Genomic DNA, 25,867 nt, shown 5'->3' with positions numbered 1-25,867 from the left:
CAGATAAAATATCAAACCAGAACATCAGACCACTCAATCCCCTTTCGAGGGAGAAACTTCTTTTTGGTAAAGCACCCACTCACACTGCTTACTGAATACATGTGATAGACAGTGATTTCTTCTCTAGCTGAGCACCTTTTCCACATTCCAGGAAATTCACCTCCAGTATCCTGAGAACTGGACAGTGATCTCACCCCTATAATCTTTTCTGCGCTGCATGTTAGCAATGGGACCAGGGGGAGAAGCTTTACCTCACTACTCTGAATCTGCAAGATGCACTTAAAGGAAAAAAATGGTTTGCACAGATTAACGACAAGGAATGAGTATGGAGAGGATTTCTAGGCACCACAGCCCCCTGGAGAAGCGTCTTCACGGCTGGTGCTGTATTGGTTTTGCCCAGGAGCAAGGTATGGGACCCATGGACAGTTTGACCTTTCTGCAAATGCTATTAAAACAACAAACAGAGCTGAGGCAGCTAGGTGAAGCCAAGTTCCAAGAAGACGGTTAACCCATTCTCTGCCTCACAGAGATGAAAATGTCCGTATGCACAGGTGTGTGACACTTCGTTACCTTCTCATCTAAGGATCTACCCAGATAAGAGTGGGTATAAAGGTAAAGATTCATCCCCTCCTATGAGCTAAGGAGGTGTTGCCTGTGCTATGCAAAACAGCTTTCCTGTAATGCCAGTGTAATTTGTGCACTGGAAAAGGATTAAATCCATGCCCTGAGCAGAGACACCTCTTGTCTGTCAGACCACTGAGGGGGCCACAGGTCATGTCTTGGATCCAGGGAGTCAACACTCCCACTCCCTCTCCTGAAAGAAGAGAGGATCAGTCTGATGTCCAAGAATTCCAGACTCTCGTACAAGGTATCAGAAATATCCTCTCCCTTTCTCATTCAGGGGGACGATCACAGCAAAATACTAAAAGCCTCAGATTTCTACAAGACAGAAAACTAAAGAAAGTTTTGAGCAGCCACAAGCCCTGAACTGCTCCTCCACAAAGCAGGATAGCACATGCAACTGAAGGACACATGTTCCCTGCATACCAGGCACAGCTTAGTGCAAGGAGCAATGAAAGCAAGGAACAGCATTTGATGCAAACTCGGAAGCAGATGCTGTCTGAGAGGTGCTTTTTTTCAACTTCTACAACTGTTCTGGGAAAGGTGAAATTACTAGAGGGGGGAATATTCCCCTCTGACAAAAGCTGTCACTGAGTCAGAAGCCCACAGCAGCAACACTGATGTAGGATTACAGAAAATGGGGGTGGGTGGGTGGGGATGGGTGTGTGTTAGGTATGCTTATGAGAGAGAGTGGAAAATTTCCTGACAGATGTTCTTAAAGAAAAAATTCCAAGTCTTCACAAAGTATGCTGCAGAAAATCCTTAGTTTTTAATCTAACCAACTCAAGACATCCATTTCATAAGAAAACATCACAATCCCACATATTCTAAGCATGTACTTTTTCCCCTTTACTTTTGAATATGTAACTATTGCAGCCATTATTCTAAATCAGCAGTTTCCCAAATCAACAAGTCACTAGAATTAGTTAAGCAACCTGCAGAACCAACATCAGAACTGAGAGCAAGTTTCTTCAGTCCAACACTCGTAGAGATTTTGGGTGATCCAAACTGAAGTATTAACCATCTATTAATTAAGCACCTCCAGCTCCTTAAAACCAACCAATAAATCTTCCTTCTCCCATCACAGGAATAACAGCCATTTTCTGTAGTGATATACAATGCCACTGCACTCAGCAAGTTCTACTCTGCTGCTTTAAAGCAAAAGCAGGAAGTTGGAACAGAAAGTTCCTAGGGAGAAAAGGCTGAGACACAGCAACTTGCAAGCTCATTCAGACTTCCTTCTCAAATAATTCCTTGCCCAAACAAGACAGACTTTCTTCCCTCCTCTCCACCCTGTGGCACAACCTCATTTTCTCTCTCTGCAGGTCTCCCCAAATACCTCGAGTGGCAGGATAGTATCACTCCCCTTCCTTGGAACCGGCAGTATATTCCACAGCAAAGAGCTAGCGGAGAACAAACACCGCCACTGTAAATAGAGTATCAGAGCAGCTCCAAGCTAGGAGGTGTGGTTTGCAATGCTCCCTACACATCTCATGCCCCTTCCAACATAGGCTAGTAGCCATCGGTTCAGAAAGTAGCACTATAAAACCTGCCATTAAGCTCCCAAGGTAAATTCCTTGTAATCCTGCCTCATGCACAGCTGTGAAGGAGAAGGGCTTGTTTCTGAGCTGCCTTAGGCAAGAGGGGAAGAAGTAGCAAGAAAGCAGATGATTCATGCTGAACTTACCTTCCCTGAGCAACAATAGCTGTGCTTGTAGGTAGCTCTCTGCCTACCTCCCATCCAATTTCAACAAGGGCAGGGCTGGAAACTACCCCTGTGAATCCTGCCTCAAGTTTAATTCCACTTTTACATAGCTGGCAACCTGTTTCACAGAAAGAAGCACCGAGAGCTTAGGAAAAAAAAAATAAAGGCAAAGAATAAGATGACAGTGCAAGGACCATCTTTCCAAAGCACCATAAAACACACCCCAGGGGTGGGGTGCACACCCCAGGACTTTCTCACTAAAGCAGCCAGAGATGCCACCCTCTATCCTGCCACTGACCAAAGCATCCCTCTATCCCACAGCACCACTAAAAGGAAGCAAAGCCACCCCTGCCCACTGACAGTTGGGAGATACTGATGGGGATTTGTTGCTCAATGGCAGCTCCAGGGCCTCCAGGCAGCATGAAGTTGCCCTCAGCAGTGTCAGCTCCCACTAGTTAAGCCTCAGGATTTCTTGGAAGGTGACAAAGAAAAAAAAATAGAGCATGTTGAGACCTTGGCAGGCTGGCTCTTCACCTGGTATGGTTTCGTCCCCTTTGCTCATCCGTGCCCCAAATGCCTTTGTGTCAGCCCTCAAGGATAATATTTGCTCAGCAAACAACCTTTGCCATGCAAGTCACAAGTGGGCAAGCCCAGCCTCTACAGAGAGCAAAAACCACTGTTCCACTGACAAGACTCCAAATGGTATCTGAACAGCAGAGACCTCATCAACCTCCCACCAGAGGAGTTCCAAACAGCCCCATCCTCCCAGCAGCAAGTGATGGGACATGAAGAAAGTGAAGGTAAAGGCAAGCCCTTCCCCATGTATTTTAAGATGGTTATTTCAAAACCCAGACTAAAAAATGGACATGAAGATTACTGCAAACCATCACATTTGTCATTAATACAGGTTTTACAGGGGCAGCGAGGTCCCCTGAGCCATCTGGGAGGGCTCTGTGCTGCCAGAGGGCAACTCTGCTCCTCTCAGACCAGGATGATCCATTCCTCACAGGCTCAGCTTTGCCTCAGCCCCAGGATCACACATCCTTTAGGGCAGGCTCTAGCAGTGTAGCTGAGGCAAAAAAACCCCAAACAAACCCACACTAAGTGAGGTACCTGCCTCAGAGCAGGAGAATTTACTCACCATTTTGTTTACTGTTGCTGCAGAGGTGATGCTTAACACTGAACCACGGTCTCAGCTGGGATGCTGCTAGAACAGCACAAAAAAGGGAGCAAACTGCTCCCTCGTAGCCTGTCCTGTCTCTAATCTCCTCCTGGGGTCCTTTATAAAGCTTCTCTTAGTATTGACCAGAACAAAAAAGCTTATCAAACACAAAAAAATAAATAGCATTTTGGAGCCACATTAATGAATCCTTAGTGTTACATGGATAAAGGTCAGGAAACACAGAAAGTTACAGTTCCCATAGTAATGCTAATTCAACCATACTGCACATCCTGTGCATTTAGTGGTACATGTTGAAAAGAAAAGGGCTTCATACACCGATGCCAAAAAGGTTTTTGATTTAGTAAAGACAGTTGAATACCACCCCCCACATGTGACATTTATTGTTCAGAGAAGTGGATTTTCAGATCAAATTGGATTAAGCCAATCTAAGCATCATTACAGCTCCCCATATCTAGGGCAATAGCAAGAGCTCTCAAGCATGGTTACAGACTGAACATTACTTGTCCAACCTGAATAGAGGAAAGGGATCCAGGCGTCAGAACGGGTTGAGTCACCAAATCACAGTCGGCGCCAATTCTGCACATGGATGCAGCAGGGAGGTGGTAAGGAGAGAGAGGAGAGAATAACCAACCAACCCCCACCCACCCATAACTAGTAAATGTTAATCCATTTCTATAAATGCTCATTTCTTTGACACTGACAGCTTGAAATATCCCCCTGCCTAGTACCCACCTCACAAGTCTGGAAACAGGTTGTGAATGAACTACAGCCATGCTGACCTCTCTCCAGCACAAATCTGTGTATTGCTCTGCTCTCTGAGCTCCTGAAGTCTTATCTTCTTGCTTTACATAAAGGCCACACCACTCTTCCCAGAAGGAACAGTTACAAGTGGTCCATTTGCATTTAGCAGCTTTGATTAAGCAACCAGATTTGCATGGGAAGCAAGACTCTTTTTGTGCCATAGGAAACGCATTAAATCAAAGGGGGGTTTGCATCTGTACTGGAGCAGAGGATTACTTCTCTGGCTATATGTCTGGGAGGAAGGAAAGGTAGAGCAGAGATCTTGCAAACTCCTTTAAGAGGCAAAGAGAGTAAAGAAGAGCAAAGGCAGCTCTCAAGCACAGGAGCAAAGCGTGCAATGGAAGAAACGTGTACATTTGTGAGGACATCCACTTGTGTCCTTTTTCCCTCCAATAAATCTGAATTCTATTCCTAGTTTCCGTGATCTCAGATGGAAGGGCACATTTCAGGACAACAGACATCTTTGAACTTCAAAAACCTTATAGCTGAAGAGACAGGCTCTGGTAGCACTGCTGCTGAAGAGGTCCTCAGCCCTGCTAGGCACCAGGGCACCCGCACAGCCCTGCTCAGAGGACACTGAGCTGATGGAGCTGCTCATGGAGCAACATCAACCCCAGAGTCCACAGCAGGACATAGGCATAGGGACACACAGCAGAAGTCCTTCTGCCCACAGGGTTACTGGATGGCTGTTCCTTCACTCACATCCCTCAGACCCTTGCTGTTACCATCCCTTGAGGTGCACCCACCTTCCCTTTTGGGCTCCAGCATCAATTCTCCACATTTTAAAGAGGCTTTGCAACCCTCCCCACAGCTGCAACGCCTGGCTGTTCCTCAGAGCTGCACAAATCCCAGCCAGCATCTAGCCACACCTGCCAAGGGTAACAGGGATTTGGTCACATTTTATCTTACCTAACTGATGATGACGCTGATCTTCCTTCTTGGGCAAAGCTCAGCAGCTCTGCACCTGCCAAGGAGGGGAGCTGGGCAGAAGCCAGGAGCTTCAGCCTGCAGCGATTCACACCAGAGCAGGATGGCTCTGCTGGCCTGCCTGTCCCACCCCACAAAAAAACGGGCATTTAGTCCACAAGCAAGAGTTATGGGGAAAATAAGGCTCAGCAATATTTATACATCTCATCTCACTTTCACCTGCTGCTAGCACAGGCATACAGCTCACCTTCCCTAGACATAGTACAGCCACACTAGTCCTTGCCAATACATAAGCCAGTCAATTTTATTTTACAGGGAGTCAGACCATTTGTCCGGAGAGAAGACTTCAACATCCATCATGCTGTCAACCTACAGGTCACCTACAGCTTAAATTCCCAGCTAGAGATGAGCTTGGTTTCTTCCTCTTCATTTTACAGAGGGGAAACTGAGGCAGGTAAAAGCACTACTCTTACTCAGAGATGTTTTGCTGAATGAGATGGAGAGGTATTCAGCTACTATGACAGTGAAGGCCACCTAGTTTTCCTGTATTATGTGTTAAATGTGCTATCCTGCACCTGCACCTCTCTCAAACTCCCACTACGCCCAGCCGAAGGCTTAGAGGTAGACTGCGGTCTGCTTCTAACCCTCCTTTTCCAGAGGCTGGACTCACCTAGCTATGCCTAGACATAGCTGCATTTTTTCCAAAAGGTTTGCTTTCCATAGCGTAAATGACTTATGTAGACATTCCGCAATTTTAACACCACAGCTACCAGTTCTACTACTCCAAAGGTCTGCAGATATCCTGCCTGTTAATTCTTTTGAAGAGCCTGAGATAGGAAGCAATAAACAGCTAGATACTGCTACCTTGATTGCACAGCTACAACAAACGGACTTGACATTTTTCAAGCTTTCACTGCATTAGCCTTCATCCAGCACATGTGCTCAAGGCTAATTCTTTCAGAAAGCTGTAGTAGAGGTCTTAAGAGCTCTCCCCTTATTCATACTCTCATCTCCTCTTCAAAAACACAGGTTGCCTCAGCCCATGACATATAATCTGCAGTAAACAGTGACATCTTTGCATCTGCTGGGATCTTACCAGCATCACAAACTCGGGCCAGCCCCATGCCCAGACAGCGCTGGACCACCACAGCAGATGTCAGGAGATTCATGGCTCCCAGTCACATTTTTACACGTCTCCTACCATCCTCAGAACAACACAAACCTTCCCACAGGGCTTTCAGGTGTATGTAATCCTCAAGCATCCTTCTGAACCAGGCAGTCCCTTCCACACAGATGGGGCCATTAACTAGTGCAGAGAAGTGATACAAAGTCTTGTACCAGCACAGAGATTAAACCTGCAGAAGCAGGGACAACAGCTCCTCTCCTTCAGATGACATCTCTACTAAATTAACTGCAATCAGACACTTCACTAGATAGAAAGCAGGGATGTTACAAGCCTCTTTGCTCTCAATCTCATTACTTGACAGATTTTCCTCCAGTTATGGCAACCAGATGAGAGCACTGTACCCTTCCAGGGCATTGTACCATACCTATTTCCTCCAAAACAAACCTATGATTAAAGCCACAGCCTCTAAGAGCACAAGAGAGTGTTTGTTCCTACTTTAGTGCTTTGTGACACATGGTTAAGAGAAAAACACCTGGTTAAAAAGTCCACAGGGCTTCCCAATCACGTATGTTACTCCAACCCAAATGATGCACAGGAAAACCCACCATGGCTCCAGACTTCATTTGAAAGTTCACAGTACCACTAATCTACGCACAACCTACAACAGCTATTAACCTGAGGTTTGGCATCGTTTTTTCCCAAAGCTCACAATATTTGTTATTCCACTTGAGGGCCCTAGGTCCTGCAGGCAAGTGTAATACCAAGATTCAAGCTTTCCTGGCAGCTTATACAGACACGCAGAAATCTCCAAGACAATCAGAAATCAGCATGCAAAAGCAAATTAAGAACCTCATTTAAAAAAAACAAAACAAAACAACACAACTTATGTCATCCCATGGCACCTTTTTTTTTTTTTTTTTTTTAAGCTCTGGCTCATGGTTTTTAAAAGCCTAGGGCTGGCAAGACTTTTGAACATATGGCCTGAGAAGAGCACATTGCGCACCTTGCCACAGCAGAAGCACACAGGGAATACTTAGTGGATCCACCCCAGTGCTCCTTGCACAGCTGCAGAGGTCAGGTTTGCTTAGCAAAATGTGCAGTTAGGCCCATGCATAGGGAAATCCTTCTCGGCATCAGCCAAGAAATTAAAGCTTTACGATGCAGGATGGGAAGAAGAGAACACTGCTAGAAAAATATTAAAAGGGGTAATCAGAACATTAACAGAATCTCCCTTTCAAGCTGCTGGGCTATCCATACCTCGAAGGTTACACAGTGACAAAGGACAGTTGCAGTTCTGCTCTTTTGATGCAACAACAAAAGGGATCATTCAAGATTCAGACGTTCAAAGTAAACCAAGTATTTCCACCTCAGACTTTATATGGGCAGCAATCAAAGGCATCTGGCAGGAACAGGAAAGATGCTGCTCTGCTCAGTGGAAGATGACACATTTGCTACAGCTGAAGTTTCTTGTCACTCTTTAAATCCGAGATAAGCTCCTGCAAGCAGGCGAGGAGAGGTGGGAGGATTTGGTCCCAGAGCAGCCTTATCAAATCAAAAAGATTTAGACAGCAAGTAACATATGGGCTATACAATGGAAACCAAACCTAGTTTATTGTACATAAGGATCAATATCTGCAAAGCTCTCTGACCATGAAGAACATTGTGCATGGAGCTGTGCCCATATGATTCATGTTACTGCCAACTGTCCTCATCCCATTAGTTTATTCTCTGAGGCTGCCTGGCAAAGTTACAAGTAACAGCAGACCCCCAGCACTATCTGCATGCTGCTAAAGACGGTCCTCCTTTGCAATACAATCTTCAGATCAGTAGATGGTAGGGTCTTGATTCATTAGATGCATCAGACTGGGGTGGGGGGAGAAATTTTCCTATTTGATGGACAAAACAGCCAAGCAGACTTTCCAGTCAGACAGTTTATTCTACCCAGCTTAGAGACCAAGAGAAAAGTGATGCTCTGGAGAATGAGAACAACATTGTTTACCCAGCAGGGTAACTTTGGAGAGATTTTATACCTTCTTATGAAGGATCCGAAAATTTTATGCCGCATGTCTCCGTGCGGCAGGATGCCCTGGCAAAGAGAGGATTCCAGCCTATTGCACTTTCTTAGAACCTCCTCTGGACCACCTGAATTGGCCAGTGAAAGGACAGACTAGACTGATTATCTGTTTGATCTAGAAAAGCCATTTCTGTAGCCCTCAGGAGATGTATATATATATATATTCATCTGTATACACCTGCTTATGTGATCCTCAGAAATAAATATAGCTCAAGAACATGAAAAATAAGATGCAATTGCCCCTGAACCTGTGTAAGGCAAGGCAAGAAGTTAGCAGTTTTCTGAGAGCCCCTTGACACACAACAGCCATCATCTCCATCAGAATAAGCAAGGACTCAACGGGTCACATCTAAAAAAGCAAGCTCTGTTTGGATTACCCTGCCTCCTCAGGATATTCCTGAGCACAGCCATCTCCCTGTGTCAGGCTGGCGATCACTGGCCTATTTTCCCCTTGGCTGTTTTCAGGAAGTCCTACAGGAAGGACCTGAGGTTCAACACACAAGTTCACTGAAGTGCATCCCATGCGCACGGGATGTTAAAGACGCTGCAGTCTTAGGAGAGAGAAAGCTCTGGTATTTTTTCCTTCCAAAGAGAAGGAGAGGCAGCACTAATGCAGCTGCCATAGGGACCTGTGGCATCTTCACTGTGCAGTGTCATCTGCACCTAGTTTGTGGCAAGAAAGAACATTCCCCGAACAGAGGATGCTAGAGAAAAAAAAAAAGATAAAAATAAAAGATCTCCATTCAGGTCCAGCACACAAGACCAAAGCCCCTGGACCTCACCTCAAAGGAGCCTGCAGACTTCAGAGCAACAGAGGAAGGGAGAAGGTGGACAGGATGGCAGCTCCCCAGCCCGGACCCAGCCAGGGCTGCACTCCCCATCCCGTGGCCACGGCCCAGCTACGCCTCGGGAGCGGCGTGTGGTAGAGAAGGTGGCTTTGCACAGGAACGTGGGTCCTCCGTAGCCGTTCTTCGCTGGCAAGGGACCACCGGCAGCTGAGGACGAAGCAGGTACGTTGCTCTGGACAGGCGAGGACCCCCGCAGCACACGGAGCCCCCCCAGTCCTCCGCTCCGCTCTCCCCACAGCCGCAGGGGAAGGACAGGGGAGGCCGACGAGGCCGGGGCCCTTCGCTGGGGCAGCCGCTCCCCAACACCTCGCCTGCCGAGTCCTCGCCGGCTCCCCGCCGCGGGCTCGGGCCCCTGAGGGGGTCCTGCCCGAGCGCCAACGGCCGTACAAAATGGCGGGGGGGGGGCAGCCGCCCCGGTGAGGGGACCCGTCCCCAACGAAAACGCGCCCGCAGCCCGCCCGCCCCGCTGCTGCCGCTGCCGCCACCCGTCCCTGGGAGCCCCTCAGGCCGCTTACCTGATCCGGCAAAAAGGGGGGGGGGGGGGGGGGGCGGGGAGCGGAGCGGGCACCTGCGGCCGCCCTGCCCGAGGGCGCGGGCGAGCGGAGCCGCCGTTACCGCTGGAGGCGGCCCCGACCCGGAAATGAGCGGGGCCGCGGGCGGGCGAGAGAAAACCCGCCGGGCGTCCGGGCCGGGGAGCCGGGCCGCCCCCCCCCCTCCCCCAAACATCCCCCGAAGGACGCGAAACAGGCAGGCTGGGGCTGCGCACCCGGCCCCGCTCGCAGCCGGTCCCCCGGCGAAGCCGCAGGCATCACCCGGCGCCGAGGCTGATTCGTGGAAGAAAAATCGGCCTCAGCCATTAACGGCACCGAGTTGGGACGGTTGGGTTTTTTTGCTGTCGTTAGGGGTCAAAAAGCAGTTTGCTTTATCAGCTGCATGCTACAATAGTAATCGCAGCACTTGTGCTCATGCTGTGATAGCACATAACAAAGTATCTTTCTACAGTTTACTGCTGCCAAAAGACTGGGGCGGGGGGCGGAAGCCCAAGCCCCGCAGCATCTGTCCGACACCTGCAGTGACAAACCTCAACCTAAGTGGTGTTATTTTCCCTGTCCCTGGGGGTCCCAGCTCCGCAGCCCTGCCGGCAATACCAGAGGAGCAAGGCACAGCTGGCTCCGCAGGCTTGCGCCCCAGACTCCAAGGGCTATCGGCTTCCATGTGCCCCAGCTGGAGATTACCAGGGCAGACCTCGGTACCTGACTGAAACAGACAGGTACACAGCAGCCAGCATCATCTATTTCACCAACTGTTAAACAGGCATGAGAGACAGGGGTCAGTTTCCCCAAGAGATGCACCCGAGTTGGAGAAGTTTCAAATTTTAGAACAACTTTTTCCTAACTCTTTCACAGGTGCCAAGCACCTGCAGTTCCCACAAGATGGTGCTTAATTCCTCTTGGAAACCACGGTCTACCCAAAAGCTCCAACAAAACAGAGGCTAGTAGTATTTGGGGCATTTTGGCTTGAGGAAGTCAGAACTGGGCCAAAATGCACCATTTTTCACCTCCAGGTCAATCAATACCCCCATTCATTGCATGCTGATGCATGTTTACCCTGAAAGGATTTTGAACAGGATAGGGCCCAGCAAAACAAACCCACATTGTAGAGTGCATTCAAAAAATATTTAATAAACCTTTAAGTGGAAAGGCAAGCAACCTAACGCAACCAGGTAAATATATTGAGAAAGTTTTTATTAGAAGGTATATTTCTGTTAAAATAAATAGTTACATTTTCTTCAGCAAAACATTAGAAAAAAAGAAACATGAGGAAAAAAAGCATTAACAATTTAATACTGAACTTTTAAAGTGACTGTGAACACTACTTAGTGACATTGCCATGTAAATATGTGAATTGCTGTAGGCTGTTGCTGGTCTAGTTGCTGCTCCAACATCAGCAATTTCCACAGGATCTCCACACACGTGTGTGCTTAAGGGTCTTCTCAAACCCAGTGACAGCAGTGGAGTCCCAGGACACGTTTAGCTCAAAGCACTGCTTTAGATGCTGTTTTCAAGAGCAAGAGAAAATCCCAGAAGAAAGAGGTATTTATTTCAAAGTTACATTTCTAAGCCTTCTGTTTGGAATTAGAGGTTTCCCCCCCCCGTGCAGGAGGACTGATGTGGATCCACACAGTGAGACGGATGCAGTTAGAGACTGTCCTAGCAAAGCTGCCTGCAGATTGCAAACAGAGTGACATCCCACCAGTAGGCAAGGGGAAGGAGGGAGAGGAAAGGGGAACAAGTACCACTACATTCAGAAAGGCAGACACTGCAGGGACATGGAGGGCAGGCAGGCCAGAACCCACCATAAAGGCACAGGGTATGTTTGGCACAAATGAACTGGCCGACGTGGCAGCCAGGTGAGGTGGTCCATTCTCTCATTGATTTAAGGGGAAGTCGGAAACAAAGCTTGAGAAAACTGTTGGGAAGGCCCTCTGACTTTGGCAACGCTCAGCCCTGCCACCCGCCACATCTAGCATGAGTTTAGCAGAAATGGGCCCCTAAGGGAAACACGCACAAGGAGTTTCAGGTATTTCTCCCACAACCACTTTGGTGAAAGTGAGAGCTCTTCTCTCAGAGAAGAGAGTGAATTACTAGATTCATTTTTTTAAATAGACAAAACCCCTAGAGAATATACAACAAGTACTAGGGACAACCCAGTGCTGGTAGACAGCAGATTCTCTTTTATTTTCTGAGTGTAGCAGGTACACATCCCTCCAAGAAGCCACAAGAAAACAATTCCTAGGTCCTATGTGGTCAGAAGTGAAGTATTTTCTCCTACCCCTTGAAAATCAGCTTGCAACAGTATTAACAGTAGGGCAGGCAGCAAACCAAACCCAACATAGCACACACAAATTGTGGCTTACAGAGCATGCCATAGATACAGACTACTGCACACAACATAAAACAACTCTACAGTGCTGTACAGGTTAGGGGCTGGTTAGATGCACAAGATGTTCACCACTACCCTTGTTAAAAGCAGCAGTAGTATCACAGGAAGGAGAAAAAAAAGTGGATTCCTGAATGCACAGACCCTTTATGTGAAACAGTGGAAACAGCAAGGGTTGGGACTCTTGCAGAGTTCAAGTGAGAGCAAGGACAGTTGGACATGAACTGCAAGATGAACTTTTGGTCCAGGAACCTGACCTCTCAACTACCATGTACTGGAGAGCAGACAGGCCCTGGCAACTACCCGCTGGGCTGCCCAGCCACACATTTTGCTGAAGAAGGGACTGACTGCTACAGATTATTACCTTGTTCCTATGAACTTGACAAGTGTAGATTAATCAGCAACTGCTGCCCAGAAGATAACGCATGCCATGAGGTACACATAGAACAAAGGCTTGAAGAACCCCAGTTAGCACTATCACAATAAATCCCTCCATATCCAATCCAGAGCCTATCACAAGGTTTCCAGGGATCTCAAAGTGGGGTCTAATCTAAATAAGGCAGCACTGCATAACAAAAAGCTGTTTTCAAAAGCAGCCACAGCCTTTTTTCTGCAGAGGGCAAGATGATCTTCCCTGCTTTCTTCATCCATTGCAGTGTGATAAATGAGCAGCGAGAACTTGAAGAAAATGCATGAAACTTCTCTTAAGGAAGAGAAGGGTAGTTTGAGGTGTTTTTTACAGATCTGCAGTTTCTTCATCAGAGCTTAAATCTATAAAGCCAACAAGCTATCACACAACAGCCATTGTATCACTTGGGGAATAAACACAGGCAAATAAAGGGTTAATACAGACTGGTGCTTTCCCAGTATCCCTTCATACCCTGCAAATTAGCATAGGGAAAAGAGGAGTTTCCTCCCTGAAGAGTTAGACCTTTATATTTAAAGCTAGGCTTTGGTCTGTGGTTACAGTTATAAGTGTACAAAAGCTTCTCTTTGAGAGGTTAATATAATAAACTAAACAGATGAGATGAAACTCAGGCCTTTTATCAGGCACAGAATTTAGCCTCTTGAAATGCATGGACCAGAACCAGCAAGCCTTCTGGATCAGAGCACTGGAAGACAGTAGCACCAGCCCAGTCAGTTCTGATGCAAAAGGAGAACAGAGGAGATGTAGGGGATAAGGGTGCCAAGCTGCAATTTCTTAGTGCACTCTGTTGCCAAGAGAATTTTGTTTCATAGTTTAGTGGTTTACATAATTACTCAGTGGTTTTACAGTCCAGGAAGAAGGGATAAAAACCACAGTTGCATCATTTTCTCCACCTATGTATTAACACAGACAAGGCAGAGTCAAAAGGGCTGCAGCTTCTAAGCACAAGATTTTCCTTATCTAGCTTTGCCCCTCAAAGATATTTTGCTTCTGGATGAAATGCCTTCACTTCTTGCCATTAAATACCTATATGTTCTTGCCAATTGCTCTGTATGCATTAGGGACAAGAGAGACCTATTTGGCAAACTAAGCAGCCGTGCATGTGCCACTGCCCCAAAGAAGATTGCCCAAAGCAGTGGAAGAAAAGAAATCCCACACCAAACCTGAAAAAACCCCACCTTTTCTCAACTTCAATTTTCATCAAATTCATCCTGCTTCCACTACCTGACAGTAACTTGTTGCTGGTTCATTTCAATTAGAGTTGTATCCATCTAGCAGTAAGCTTTTCCTGCAGGCTTTAGACAATCACAGGATTGACTTGTTTTATAATCCAATATTCCTATTCTGGTTTCAGAATCCTCCGATTTTTTCTCTTCCTGTAGTGATTTCCCTGTTCCCTAATTGCCTTAACTGTGTGAAGCTTAAGACTAAATCTGATTGCATTAAGCGCAGGCCTGCTTCATAAGCTCTGCAGGCCCTTGTGTTACATAGGTGATACTCTTAAGTCACAAGTTCGTATTTGCACTGGTGTCTCCCCCACAGTCAGTTAGCACCACAGCTGCCCAGTCTATTGCCTCCCAGCTTGCAACAGCCACCACAGGAAAGTCTTGATGCTTATCACAGTTTCCACCACAAACACTCAAACCCATGCCCAGTGCACAATTGTACTGGTAGGAAACACCACCCACCACCTCACCTACACTGCTCATGCAGATGCGATCAAGCAGATTCACTACATTCTCCAGCTACTAGTAGAACTTCTGGGGTTATTTACCCTTTCTAAATCAAAGGTGCAAAAGAGTCGATTATAAATCAGTATTCCATATGTAGGCTATGTAATCAGCTTCAGCAGCTGTCCTGCTCCCCAGCAAAGACAGCATATGTTTGCTTTGGCCAGTTGCATGCTGTTTGTGCTAGGAGAGGTGGAAGATGCCTCATGTAGCTAGACACGCTGCAGAAAGAGATACCAGGAGCTGGTTTTGTGTCACAGTGCAAGGACTTCAGCTTAAGTGCATGCAACTCCCACATGAAGCCATGTCTCACCCTGTGAAGAACAGAGACTTCATGCCTCTGCACAGCAAGTCACAACCAGACCACTGACAAGGCAGTACCTTACAAGGCACAGTCCTGCCCTGTTACAGACCCGCTAGCTCTGATCTTTTAAGGGACAAGACAAACGTAGCCAGTTCCACATGGGCTGCATGTGCACCACCACTCCTAACTTCACTTCCACTTCTGAGATTCCTGCTATTGCCAGCTGCAAAGCTGTACCTGTGAGCCACAACATGAGACAGGCAAGCTGTGAGGCTGGTATACCTACAAGCCTAAATCCTTCTCACTCCAAAGCCTCAACATCCAAAGTCTTTGAGCAAAAGACAGAGCCAAGCCCCAGTTTGGCAGAAGATCCCTTCTGTATCACCCACTTGGAATTTCCTTCAGTTGGACAGTCCCTTAAGGCACAAAGCCCAAGCCCTGTCAGAGGCAGCCACCTCCCTAGCACTTGCTGGGACACCCCACCACAAGCCACTCAAAATAACATGCCCTGCACAATCTCACCTTCCTACAAGCACTTCACATTGCTTCAGCTGCTAAGCTGATACCGAGATAGTCAGGCTGAGTTTTTCCAGGGCAACCCCACACTAATTCCATTCACAGCAACAGGAATGGGGCCTCAAATTCCATGTTTCCCTGGAAAAAAAATAATCTAAATTACTTCTCTAAATAGGTTTAATGACTTATTTAACACTCAGAGTTCAAGCTGCAGCAGTGCCAGGAGGACAAAAATAAAAAAGGGAGAGACCGTGACAACATGAATCAGGATAAATACATAACTTTTCTACATTTCTGCAGTCCCAGTGCAGTCTGCAGCAGGGCCAGCTCCAGCTTCCAGTGGGGATGCAGTTAAGGGACAGAGGAAAGGACATGGCTTCAGCAAAGAATGAATTCAAGAGGAGATTTGGAAGCCATGAGAAAAACTGGTTTGGCAAGAGGCTACTTCATCTTTCAGTAGCACAAAGAGCTAAGAGATATCAGATGATTTAAGGAAAAACAAGACTAATGCTCTAAAAAACAAAGGAAGCTAAAAGCTCTATGAACATGAGAGCATCATCTACATCCTGATTATTTGGTGGTAAAAAGCCAACAGCAATTCAAAGTGCATTATTTGGAAGAGCCCAGCTGGGTCAGCATCAGTCTGGACATGGGCAATGGGCCAGGCCTCAACACAAGTCTAGAGCAAGGTATCAGTCCATGTCTGTCTTTGAACACGGAGACCCCGTCCCTGGCCCAGTGGGCAACAAATGGCTACAGTCAATTCCACCAGTCTCCATCCCAGGGAAATCCCCTTTGCAGCATATTCAGGAGCACAGGGCAGCCCGCTGCTGAGACATGAGACTGGTCCTACCCTATATCTGCTCCCCTTCCCACCCACCCTTCCCCTCATAGCAGCAGGCTCAGAAGAGCGGCAGGCAGTCTTTCGCACAGTCTAGAGGTGGAAGCTTTATCTGAAACCCTTCCCGAGGGAAGAGGGAGGCCTGCATGTCCACATTGATGCAAAGTAAGCCCAGCATGAGCTGGCGCTGGTACTCCTCCCACTTCATCATGACATCAGAGAGGGAACGGTTGCTTCTCATCCACATAGGCAGTGCTTCACCACAGGCTGATGTGGAAGAAATGGGCAGGCTCTGGGACCCTCCAAGCTCCAGGTGATAATAAAGCCTGAAAGGCAAACACATGCAAAGAATCAGCACATGGGAAGACTTGAGCAGGTCACAAGACCAGAGCTCCAGAACCATAGAGCTATTTTGCTCTACCACTGACGGCATGACCTTAGTCATAAGTCTCTGTGTGTGCCTGTTTTCCCCCCTCACATTTCTTGATTATTCAGACCATGAGCTCTCATGGGTAAGAATCACCCCCTTGTACTAGGATCCAAATCACAGCTGGGACCTTCTGCCTACTACTGTAATACAGTTTCCTATCCTCATCCAAGCAATACAGTCTTGCCTCAGCCTCAAGCCATGGCCGACTGCAGGGAGTTCAGTTCAGAAGCCCAGGATGTACACAGACCCAAAGCACTCTGTCTCATTTGGAAACCCTCTGGTGTTTCCTGGCCACCCTAGTGCCTCCCCACCCTAAACCAGGCCTAGATCTCGAGGCAGAAAAGGTCACTTGAACATAAATACCTCTTGGAAGGAACTTTTAGGGGACCCTGGGCCAACAAATGCCAGACAGACAAGCACCTCTGTCTTCTACAGGGAAGATGCATGGAATAAGCTAGCATACTGTTTTAATTAGACCTACATCTTCTGCCCTATTGCTGTAGTAACAGCTTCATTACAGGGTCTGTCCTGTAATGGAAAGAAGGAAGGAGACCATGTGCTGAGCCTATCCAAGGAAGCCAAGAGACCATGGACCAGATTTGCATTTTAGGCTGGGCAGTAAATCCTTCTGGTCAATTTGTGCCTTACTTGCTCTGCTCCATTGGAGTAGAGTCTGTAGAAGTCAAAGGTGAAAGGGGAAATGGAGGGCTCCTCCAGAACAGCGCTGTGGAGGAAAGCAGCCATACCTGGCTGAAAGATGGCTGCCCAGTTTCTTCTTGGCTTTCTTCACAAGATAGTTGCAGATTTCAGTTATCTGCTCCCTCATCCATCTAATATCCTCAGGGATATCTGGGAGCCACTCCAGCAACCTGGGAAGAGATAGGTGACAACCATTAGTTGGGCCACACAAAGGATAGGATTAAAAGAATGCTAGTTTTACTTCCTATCAATGGTTACTCATTATTTTTGGTGACAAATGCATTAAAGGCCTTTTATACTACCATTCACAGAATTAAGGGGGAGAAGCTGTGAAGGTTGAGAACAGCCCAGGAACTTATCTTTACATTTTGTGTCTGCACTTTCCATACTTCTCATTCATTTTCAGATTTAGAAAGTGTCTTTCCCTAAGCCTTTCTATTACAAGCTATCTCCTTCCAGAAACTTTTCATAGAGTACTTCATACTAAGAACAAGTCTGACAGACCTGTCTTCCCAACCGTGTAAGTGTAGAGCGCGAAATGGCTGGGACTACTCTACCCCTCGCTCCAGAGGGAAACCACCTCTTGTGTGGTTTCTGCTTTCATCCCTGCACTCCCAGTTCAGAAGTCTCTCTCCAGGCTCCAAAATTTATCACCATTTTCTAGGGCGAGCTCCAGCACACAGCCATCTTTCTTCAAGCTGGAAGTACTGGCTGTAGCTAAATGACACAGGAAGGTAGAAAAAGTTCTGGGTTGGGTTTTGTGGTTTTTGGTTTTGGTGGGGTTTTTTGGTGTTTTTTTTTCATATATATGTTAAGTGGCAGGAACTCTTTCCCCAGGAACTCTGGTGATGCAGAGTTAGAGAAGATCCTACTCTCTGTCCATTCATCTGGGAAGAACACCACTGAGGGAACCAGCTGAAGGCCTACCTGACAGTGAAGGAAAATGCAGACTCCAGGGGCAGCATATAGGGGACCATCATTGCTGTGGCAACACGTATAGGCAGCATGTTGGTGATGCCAGTCAAGAAACTTCTTCTTTCAGCACAAGCCTCCAGAAGAGCTGAAGACAGAAGAGAATATGGCTGAATCCCCCCAATGGAACTATCCCTTCTTCCTTGCCATACCCCAGAAGTTACCCAGCCTGAGGTGTTCCCTCTCCACCTTCCACTTCTTAAGGAAGTCTTGCTCAGGGTAGAAATTCTCAGAGCACAGCTGAGAACAGCAGCTTTTAGCTTTATCAGACTCCGAAAGGAGTAAGCAACAAGATCCCCTACTCTCCTTACCATGCAGAACACTGTCAAATGAGTCAAAGTCTCCAAATTCAACCTCCACAGGGCAAGCCACAACTTTACCTAAGAGGCCGCAACTCCATCTAACCATCAGCGGGTGCAAGTTCAATCCATGGGTATGGCCAAGCCCAGCCACAAGCAATACCCACGCATCCCAGTAATCCTCTGAAGTGGACCAGGTAGCACAGGAAGATTGCCTGGGCTCTCTCCCTTTGGTTCATACCTTGGTTCAGTCTGGGAGGCAAGTGTTCAAAGATGTGCTCTTCAACAACAGCAAGGGCAGTATTGTCCTCTAGTTGGTCCTCATCTTTTGTTTCTTCCTCTTTCTTCTCTCCTGGGGGTGCTTCTATGGCAAGGAGAGGACGGGCAGGACTTGGACGATGAAGGAGACCTGAGAAGAAGTCATACCATAAGGATGATACAAACTAGCTGCTCTGCCTTGCCTGGCCTTTATAGTGTTAGTCCTCACTTCACCCTACCCCCCTCAGACAGACAGACATCATACCCAGTCTCTTTAGCTTACATCTATTGTAATGCATACCATAATGAGTTAGAAACCTTGCTGCTTTAAGATCATCCTCTCTTTCTCCACCAGAAATCCCAACCTTTCCCCTTTAAGTACAGCAGGTGCTGTTTGGAAGTGTTTTGTTGCTATAATCTACCAGTCACCAATCTTGCAGGCAAGACTTCCCTCCTGCAGCTTAATCCACAAACACAGCTGCATGACTGCTCTTATCCCAGTAAGGTATGCACCACAAAGCAAACAAATGTGCTTGATCTGCTGTAAATTGACACTAGATGGCATCAAACACACACTCAACCTGCTACAACGGTTGGAGGCAAGAAAGTTAAGGGGTTGCAGGTAGAAGAGAGTGAAACAGTAGCATCAAACTGCTAGGCACTGGGGGCTGCTGAGGGCGTGCCTGCACTCTGCACTGCTGCTACACATTAGACATACCCTAGCTGCACATAAAAAGGAGCAGGGTATCTGCAGGATATCCAAATGGCACTGGAGCCTAACAACTGTGTTGGTGTAGCACTGAGCACATGCAAAGCAGCTTCAACACTCAGTTGTGCCAAAACAACCACTCTGGTATCAGAGTGGTTAGAGTCCTTCTGCATTGCACTAGAAAGGTGTCCACTCCACCGAAGTGCTAAAATAGACTTATTAATGGAAATTCCATATTCTGATATCTGAGGCACAGCTCAAATCTGCCCATCTGCCTTTCATATGCACCATTGACTATCCTCAAAGCCAAGGCACCAAGCCTGGCACAGAAGAGGCAACTCAGTGCACCCTACAAACACTCAGTGCTTTACCGTTCTTCTTCAGGAAGTGTAGTGCATCCCGATAGCCCTGCTTGCACATATCCCGCAGCACCTGTGGGCAGAGGAAGACAAGAGCAAGTAATTTGGAGATTGTCTGGCTGAGCAGAGCAAACACCCAGCTCAATGCTGGCTTTCGAGGACTGACTCCTGAGCCATCCCAAGGACAAGTCTCATCCTTGCCAGCTCTTCCCAGGCTTTGAGCAGGAATGGGAGGTATAACATGAATACATTGGATATGGGAATCACAGTATAATTCAGATTGGAAGGGACACAACACCCGGAATCCTATGTAAGTACAGGCTTAGACTTGCAGCCACCTCATTTCCCCATCTAGAAGTGATGCTGCTGTGGGCAGCCTTCAGCAAGTCACTCTGACAAGCAGCCCACAATACGTCCCAGCAGATGCCATGAAGGGCCACTGTTTGCAGATAAAGCCAGCTAAGACTAGAGAGGCAGCAGAAAAAAAACTCTTCCAAATAGTTCAGCTCATGAACGCATGCTTATTATACCCAAATGCCAGGGCTATCTGAGGCCGTATTTGCTCAGAAGCAAAGTTGTTTGCAGTGCCACCGGCTTCATTGGCACTTTTTAGGAGACAGTCACTGGCTGCAGGCTGGCAGTTCCATCCTGACCTTAAAACACTGAAGAGCACATTAGTTCTGATGGCTGATACATCCTTGTTTACAAGTAAGCCTGACTTCCTGGCAAATGCTACTCTAGAGAGAGCAACAAGGGAATACTTTCCAAGCAACTGCTACCACCTAAATTCCAGATCTCCCAGTAGCAAAAGAAAACCAAGCCACCTATATAACCTTGTGCTGATGGTCAAGGTTTGCCACGTCACTGGCTTGATAATGTCAAGGTTAAAAGACAGACAAACAAAAGATACAAAACTTAAAGTGTCTGGAATCTTCTTCTGCTGAAGTGCACAGTGTAGCCAGTGCCTATCTACTGTCCCAAAGTTCTGGTGCTGTCAGGAAACTCACCTGCGGCTCCGGAGGAAACAGGGCCTTTGAGAGGCGGTAGAGGTTGCGAAGGTTGAACTGGATGCTTGTATTGGTGACTCTCAGCTCATGCATGTTTGTGGAACTGTCCCGTGGACAGATATCACTCTCTCCTGAGAACGGAGAGACTGTGATTGTGTTTTTCAGCTCATATCGTGGCAAGTTGTCAGAAATCCCTCCATCAACATATCTCTGAAATCAAAACAAATGAAGCACTCTTTATTCTCGTAACTGATCAAGCATCTTTTTTACTCTGTGTCCCTGTTCATGTTCATGCCAACAACTTCAGAAGAGAATGGCGTACATCCACCAGTACTGGAGGAGTCAAAAACAGTGATAGCACAGCTGTGTTGTCTACAATCCCCCTTTCTTCCTACAGTCAAGTGTGTTGGTCACAAATGTTCAATGAGAAAGGCATATTCACTTGTGTGACTGCTGACTTACATCTCCTATGGGGTTTAACTGCTGTCCAATTAAATTATGACATACCAACAACCACTTGCAGTGCAAATTAGCACTGATCTAAGTTATCACACTGTGACATTGTGCCATTTTTCACTTGTGTTTAAAATGAATAAGCTCAGACACAAGTCCCACTGGCAGAGGGTTTGCTACCTAAGAGTAAAACCAGCTGATTTGTTGCTATCAAGCAGCAAGCCCAAAACATGCATACACATTTGGAATCTACTTGCTGTGGTGTGGTAACAGAGCACAAGGGACTTGGGTTTTGCTCTTAACAGGCACCTTCTTATCAGAGAATGTTCTGTACCTACGTACCATAAACACATTTGCATTACCCTTGCTGGAAGGGCAACCCCAGTAGCATTTACTCAATTCAAAGTACTTGGAGTACCATAATTGCACAAGGAGCTGAGCAAGACAATCCCTATCCCAGGCCTTTGGCAGAGTAAGCAACATGCAGAAGATAAAAGGAAGGGGATGTTGGTCAAGCCAAAAGAGCAGGAAGTTTGAGACCTTTGCAGAGCAAATCAAGCTCTTGTGAACCTCAGTTACAGAAAAGTCCTGCTGATTTTGTGTCAGGTTTGATCCTGCCATGTGCTGCCTGGAATCCCTCCTTTTGGATGGGTTCAAATGCAAATCGTCATACAGGAGCTACACAGCCCCATAAGCAGCAGCTGTAACATCTTACAGCTCTCTGCTGGATGATGAGCTGAGCTGGCAGAGGCTGAACCCAGGCAGAGCATGGAAATGCTGATTGGAAGAGGAAATACTCCATTCTGTGTCATGCTTTGCCTTGTCTTATAGGCAGACTGACCACCAACATTGGTCTCTGCTGCACAATGCCTAGGAAAAGGCCAGCTGCTTTGCCTGGAGGGTGCTTGGCACTTTGTTCTCTCTTGTTCTGGATGGCAAACAGGCAGAGACCTCTTCAAGCAGCTTCTCTGAGTCTGGGAAACAGTTCATAGGCTCTTGGGCTGAAAGCAATCAAATCCAGCTATAGGAGTCCAGCTCCCATTGAGGCAACAGGGTCAGGGGGGACTGCACAACAGGTTTCTTGGGGTCAAACTAAACCTCAGGGCTACCTCTGTGTACAGCCTACAGGTTCAAGGGAGATGGCTTGTGATTACAGTTGTAGGCTACAGCAACACTATCTCATAGCACAGGGGATTTTATCCTTGTGTCAGGCCTTCTTCATCAAACAAAGTATCAAGACAGACATAGAGACTCCTGCACCACCTCGATTTGGGCAGTGAAGAAAGTGGAAGGATGGGATAGATTAAACTCAAGGAGAAGTATACCCTCTCGGAAACAGTAACACTCAGCTTGCTTAAAGGATGCTTTCTAGACAACAGAGGTGCCAAAAAAATCAATTAAACCCTCACCCCCTTTTAAAGTGGGCATCAGTTTTCCCTAAGCCAAAAGCAACCATAGCAAACTGTCATTGTCATCGTCTCCCCAAAGCTGCTCCACTGAAAGCCAGACTAGGCACAGCTAGAGCTGGAGACGTCTGGCTGACTCCCTCTGCAAGGATGAGAACATGACAGGCTGAGTGGGAAGAGGACAGAGCAAAGCAGGCAGGACCAGCTTTGTTTAAAGAAGATGGAGGTAAGTGTTTTGGCCACTTAAGTAAGACAACACTAGTTTTGTGGTAAGGATGCAAAAACATATGTTTTCCTGAGGGTGGCAGCATGAGTGCATGGATGCCATTAGAAAGGCTTAACTACAACAAGGCTGATAGGCAAAGCCTTCTCACTGCATGGTAATCTAGAAATACACATGCAGACCCTGCTCTCTGGTCCACCATTCCCCAAGCCAATGCCAATTACCGTTCCTTACTCAAGATCAGCTGTCACTTCTCTGGATTTGCCTGAAACTCCACCAACCCGAGCCTAACCACTCTTCCACCTCCTGCAAAGTCCCTAACAGCACAGAGACACAGGCTTCAGCCACCAGCTGCCTGCAGGCTTGAGCAGCAGCAGCTTTTGGGGATGGTTCATGGACTGGGGTAATTTCTGGGGTGCCCAGTTCCATTCCCGTGTTGTGTCCCCCCATGCACAGGGCCCCTCACTCACGTGAGCTGACAACTGGCTTTTTGACCCTTGTTAGGGGTTTATCTCACCCACGTGCTGCAGACAGTTCACAGCTAGAGCATGTGTTGACAGTATTATTGACCCTTCCATTTCTCAGTATTTGAGAATCCTTTTATTTTTTTTCCTCCTCCCACCCATCTTCATCATCCACTCCATGGGGCTACCAGAGCTCAGAGAAGTGAACACTGGAAAAAGATTAGGAGGAAGGCAGAATATGCATTTTACACCTTGCACACAGTCATATTGCCTTGAAAACTGGTCCTCACACCAGGCCTGTCAGTCTGTCCTGTGGCAAAAGGTCATCACAGGCATGCTAGGAGGCATGCAGTCCTGTTTCAAAACCTTTTCCTAGGCTCATATCCAACCTAATTTAACATCTCCTCTTGCCAGACCCCCCCTTCAGAGACACAAAGAGCCATGGTTTTCTAGGGAAGGGGTAGGAATTAATTTTGTCATCTCATATATTCCCTCCCCACCTTTCCCCATGAGAAATCTTGACATGAGAAGTCATCCCTCAAGTGTGCCAGGGCAGCTACACATTCCAGAAACCCTACATAGTACACAGTTTTGGAATTTTGAGATTTTGCCTCATCCACACTGACCTCAACTAGCCCCAAAGATGTGTCAGGCAAGAGCTACTGCTATGCTGCCACCAGCTGTGGGACCAAAACCCTGCCTGCAGTTGCTGAGCAAATGCCAAACAATTACTGATTCTGTCACTTCTCTGAAGGGCTGGACAATGGACATTTCTTCTAGGTCACTTCCCTGCCCAACATGCTTGCACAAGGCAAAACCAGCCAAGTTGTGTATTATGCAGGAGCAAAACTGACCTCACTTTTAGGACACAGGTAGCAGTGGAAGCAGATTTGATGCTGTGCTCTGACAGACTGAGGCATCTTGGTCAGGTCACTTATGGGAAACCAGGATACACATACATTAATAGCGGTTCTCCCTCTCCCTTTTGACTATTTAGTCTGCAAACAAACTGCCTTTTAACATGTGCATTAACCTGTGTAGCTCAAGGGGAGACCAAGCTCAACTGAGGCCCTTAAGCATGACTGCAATATTCACAGACACTCCAGGTCTGCACAGCTTTCACATGTTTTCATTTCTAACATGCAAACACAGAAGGGAGAAATTGCTCTGGACAGGATGTTAAAGAAAGCTCTAGCAGGCAGCAGAACATTATTCTCAGAGGAAGGACAGGAAGAACTCCATGGAAAAGAGGTCTGATATCAGCACCCCTAGTTAAAACCCTGCAGAAAGCATCAGGCACATGGGAGAGGGACTACACTCATGATTTCTATTCTGGACCCAAGTTCTCTCCACATACAGAGGGTTGGAGCCTCAGTGCTGGAGAATATTGTACTAAGCAGCCAGGAGAACCATTTGCCAAGTCAGCCAGCACTTGCCCAGATTGCTATATATTACTATCATGTTAAATCCTCTAGTCTTCGGGACTTTTATAGCCAACTGCAGGCAACAGTGGAAATAAGACATATCCACTGTTGGAAGTTGTTTATTTGGGAATTTCTTGTGCCTCTTCAGGCTAATTGCTGCCAGCAGACCAGCAAGAAGACTGCCAAAATTGAGTACCAGCATTTCTGCCTTCTTATTCATTAGTGCATTATTTAATGAAGGAACATCTTAAGAGTCTTACTTACCACTCCACGCAAGGTTGGAGGTATCAGCCCACAGTAGACAGGGATAAAGGTGCTGCAGACACAGGCCTGAGGAAGAAAGAGATCCAGAATGTAAGAAGAGATCAAAGCCCACTGAACCTACTACTCTTCTCGCAACACCACACTGGCATGCACTGACAATTATACTCTAGTACTAAGGATATCAGAGACAAAACAAAGCTGCATGCAGTTCCTGCATAGCCCTCTGCGGTAAGTTCCATTCACCTGGATCAGCTCCTCCTTGGAATTGAAGTCTGACAGTATCACATTTTCTCCATCAGAGACCCGTGTCAGGGAAATACCCAAACGACCCGCTGCAACCTCATGCCCATTCTCTGGCACAGTCTTGGACAGGCAGATCCGAATGATTTTCACCAAGTTGAAAGATGGGTGGAGTGGGCCCAAGAACCTCTTCCGGGCTTCTTTTGACACTCGAATAATGCTGGCACCAGCCTCACCTGCAATGAGAGAAAGAAAAACACACCTAGCAAAACCAGCCTTCTCCTTTACAAAATAAGGCATAGAAAAGCCTCATTCACAGCTTTACTCAAAGGTTTCTCCCCACTGGCTGATATATAACTCAAGATGAGAGGCTATTATGAGCAGTGTTACAGAAGTCACGGAAGTTTGCTGTCTTGGCCCTCATGCTCCCCCACTGCAAAGAGATACCCTCATCTTACATATGTTTTATAAAGTCAAGGAAGATCACAGGCATCTGGCTAAGGCCTCATACTTTTTCTTAACCCTGTTTCACTGGCCAGTGCAGGGCTGGTGAAAACACAGACTAACAAAGAAAACAAGGGAGATGCTTTAACCGCTTTGAGCTTATGGCTAAATCC

At 47.0% G+C, this 25,867-nt stretch overlaps 2 protein-coding genes across 2 annotated transcripts in view; both read right to left on the bottom strand.

Moving 5' to 3' along the window:
* CRACR2B (calcium release activated channel regulator 2B) overlaps positions 1 to 10,341 on the bottom strand; it is a 49,666-nt gene extending 39,325 nt beyond the window's left edge. The window contains exons 1-2 of the mRNA XM_049820693.1: positions 10,286 to 10,341; positions 9,801 to 10,043 (exon numbers count right to left, since the gene is read on the bottom strand). Of these exons, the coding sequence (XP_049676650.1) occupies positions 9,801 to 10,043; positions 10,286 to 10,341 (299 nt within the window). The remainder of the gene's footprint in view (positions 1 to 9,800; positions 10,044 to 10,285) is intronic.
* Positions 10,342 to 11,013: 672 nt separating this feature from the next.
* The window catches only part of PNPLA2 (patatin like phospholipase domain containing 2), a 36,414-nt gene continuing 21,560 nt past the window's right edge, over positions 11,014 to 25,867 (bottom strand). Inside the window, exons 2-9 of the mRNA XM_049819873.1 lie at positions 25,254 to 25,486; positions 25,011 to 25,076; positions 20,777 to 20,986; positions 19,782 to 19,842; positions 18,685 to 18,852; positions 18,100 to 18,232; positions 17,220 to 17,342; positions 11,014 to 16,369 (exon numbers count right to left, since the gene is read on the bottom strand). Coding sequence (XP_049675830.1) covers positions 16,105 to 16,369; positions 17,220 to 17,342; positions 18,100 to 18,232; positions 18,685 to 18,852; positions 19,782 to 19,842; positions 20,777 to 20,986; positions 25,011 to 25,076; positions 25,254 to 25,486 — 1,259 coding nt within the window. The 3' untranslated portion in view covers positions 11,014 to 16,104. The remainder of the gene's footprint in view (positions 16,370 to 17,219; positions 17,343 to 18,099; positions 18,233 to 18,684; positions 18,853 to 19,781; positions 19,843 to 20,776; positions 20,987 to 25,010; positions 25,077 to 25,253; positions 25,487 to 25,867) is intronic.

The sequence above is a fragment of the Accipiter gentilis genome, chromosome 17 (assembly GCF_929443795.1).
Source record: "Accipiter gentilis chromosome 17, bAccGen1.1, whole genome shotgun sequence".
NCBI lineage: Eukaryota > Metazoa > Chordata > Aves > Accipitriformes > Accipitridae > Astur > Astur gentilis.
The sequence above is the reverse complement of the archived record's forward strand: the minus strand, read 5'-3'. Positions and strand labels throughout refer to the sequence as shown.